General features: G+C 46.1%; 1 protein-coding gene across 1 annotated transcript; it reads left to right on the top strand.

The window, feature by feature from the left end:
* The first annotated feature begins 473 nt into the window (after nt 1–473).
* LOC102005156 (olfactory receptor 4X2-like) lies at nt 474–1,409 on the top strand. Its single transcript, XM_005384936.1, has one exon. The coding sequence runs from the start codon at nt 474–476 to the stop codon at nt 1,407–1,409; it is 936 nt and encodes a 311-aa protein (XP_005384993.1).
* The last annotated feature ends 866 nt before the right edge of the window (nt 1,410–2,275 follow it).

Here is a 2,275-nt window from a genome sequence, read left to right on the forward strand (position 1 = left end):
GTTACAGGGTGGCTTCAGCGGAAAGGAACTGAAATTTTTCAAAGTCACCAGACAGCCATGTAACAGGGACCCAGTGATGATAACTACACTGGCTGCTTCACATAGCCCTGAAAGGTGACTTCAGAACTGTCTCATCTGCACCCCTGCTTCTGCTCTCTTTTCAGCACGCCACCTGTACACAGAGTGATCTTACTGTCCAGTTAGTAAATGTCCTTGATAATTTCCTGTTATCCATAACACCCCCAACAGCCCGTCACACGCTGATGGTTCTCTCTGTCTCTGTCTCTCTGTTTTCTATGGCTTTATTTTCTATTATTTTCCCCTTTATTCCAGCCACACACTATTCTACTGTCAATAACCAGTGTATTGTAGCTATGCCAGGTCTCTTATGTAATTCACTTACTTCGTAAAATTTCTCTTTTTTTGGTATCATTTCAGATCACACCACTGAAGTCCCTGTCGCTTGTGCCCTCATGCCGAGCCCATACAATGTCACTGAATTCATTTTCCTAGGATTTTCTCCCAGTCTGCAGGTGCAGAGGGCTTGCTTTGTGATCTTTCTGCTCCTGTACGCCGCAATTGTGCTGGGGAATTTCCTCCTCATACTCGCTGTCGTGAGTAGCGCAAGTCTTGGATCCCCCATGTACTTCTTCCTCAGCTGCCTGTCCCTGGTGGAGATCTGCTACTCGTCCACTACTGCCCCCAAACTCATCTCGGACCTGCTGGCTGACAGGAAATCCATCTCAGTGGGGTGCTGCATGGCACAGCTTTTCTTCCTGCATTTCTTCGGAGGCATTGAGATGTTTGTGCTGACAGTGATGGCCTATGACCGCTACGTGGCCATCTGCAAACCTCTGCACTACACGACTATCATGAACTGGCAGGTGTGTGCTGTCCTCGTGGGAATAGCGTGGGCGGGAGGCTTCCTACACTCCACTGCCCAGGTCCTTCTCATCTTCCAGCTGCCCTTCTGTGGCCCCAATGTGATTGACCACTATTTCTGTGATGTGCTGCCTCTGCTCAAACTTGCCTGCTCAGACACCTTCCTCATTGGTCTCCTGATTGTTGTCAATGGGGGAACTCTGTCTGTGGTCAGCTTTGTGATTCTATTAGCATCTTATGTGGTCATCTTGGTCCATCTGAGGAGCCGTAGCTCTGAGGGGCGGCGCAAAGCCCTCTCCACCTGCGCATCCCATGTCACTGTGGTGACTTTGTTCTTCGCACCTTGCGTCTTCATCTATCTGAGGCCTTCTGCCACTCTGCCTGTAGATAAGCTGGTAGCCGTGTTCTACACTGTGATAACCCCGCTGCTCAACCCTGTCATCTACTCGCTGAGAAACGCTGAAGTGAAGAAGGCCGTGAAGAGCCTGTGGATCAGGACAGTGAGGCGAGTGACAGACAGAGGCTGAGTGTTGTTTGGGGTCTTGGGTTTGGAACGATCTGGAGTCCAAACTGAAAAGACCCCAAGGGTACATGGAGAGCTCACAGGGTTTCTTGGTTCTAGAGTTACTCTGTCTCATGTATGTCTTCAAAAATTCCATGTTAGTCACTTGTGAAATATGTCTTTGTAGTGTACTGGAACAAACCTAGTCATTTTAGATTGTTTATAATTTTTACTATACTAAATAACAGTGTGCTAAATGTCTTGAATAGAAATATTCACCTATACTTCCGATTTTCCTTCCAGACTGACTTCCTGTAGTGAATTTACCATGTTATGGAGCACAGAGACCGTAGGTGCAGTGTTAGATTGAGACACAGAGCTTCTAAAGTGCTCTTGACAGAACCAAACACTATCATTAAACACTTTATAATGAGGAATAAGATTTTAAATCTTCTCATGTGTCTCCTAGCAAGATATTTATTAATTACAAAGGGAAAATGTAAAAAACAATAATTACCTTATAGCCCGCTCCCTTACTAAGTTCCCAAAATTAATATCCAGGGATGAGGCAAATAGGTTCCACATGCTTCCAGATGTGACGTACTTGTAAAGCACACAAAACCCCTGCTGCAACATGACTGCCAAAAACACATAACCTGAGTAGAATTAGAAAAGGCCTGAGGGACAGCAAAGTCCGAGTGTGCGTCACAGTCATTTTTCCCCCTTTAAAAGCAGGAGGACAAACAGTGAGGAACTCGCCCACATTACAGGCAGAGGACAGCTGAAGGCAGCTTGGGGCCCTGCACTGGATTAAGGATTTTGGTGGATATAACTCTGTAGAAGGAACCATGTGGACATTAATTTGCTTATTTTGAAAATCTGTATTGGGTT

The sequence above is a fragment of the Chinchilla lanigera genome, unplaced genomic scaffold (assembly GCF_000276665.1).
Source record: "Chinchilla lanigera isolate Chin_1 unplaced genomic scaffold, ChiLan1.0 scaffold00021, whole genome shotgun sequence".
Lineage (NCBI taxonomy): Eukaryota > Metazoa > Chordata > Mammalia > Rodentia > Chinchillidae > Chinchilla > Chinchilla lanigera.

Coding starts and splice junctions, on each gene's coding strand:
- LOC102005156 (XM_005384936.1), top strand. CDS start 474: ATGCCGAGCCCATACAATGTCACTGAATTCATTTTCCTAGGATTTTCT.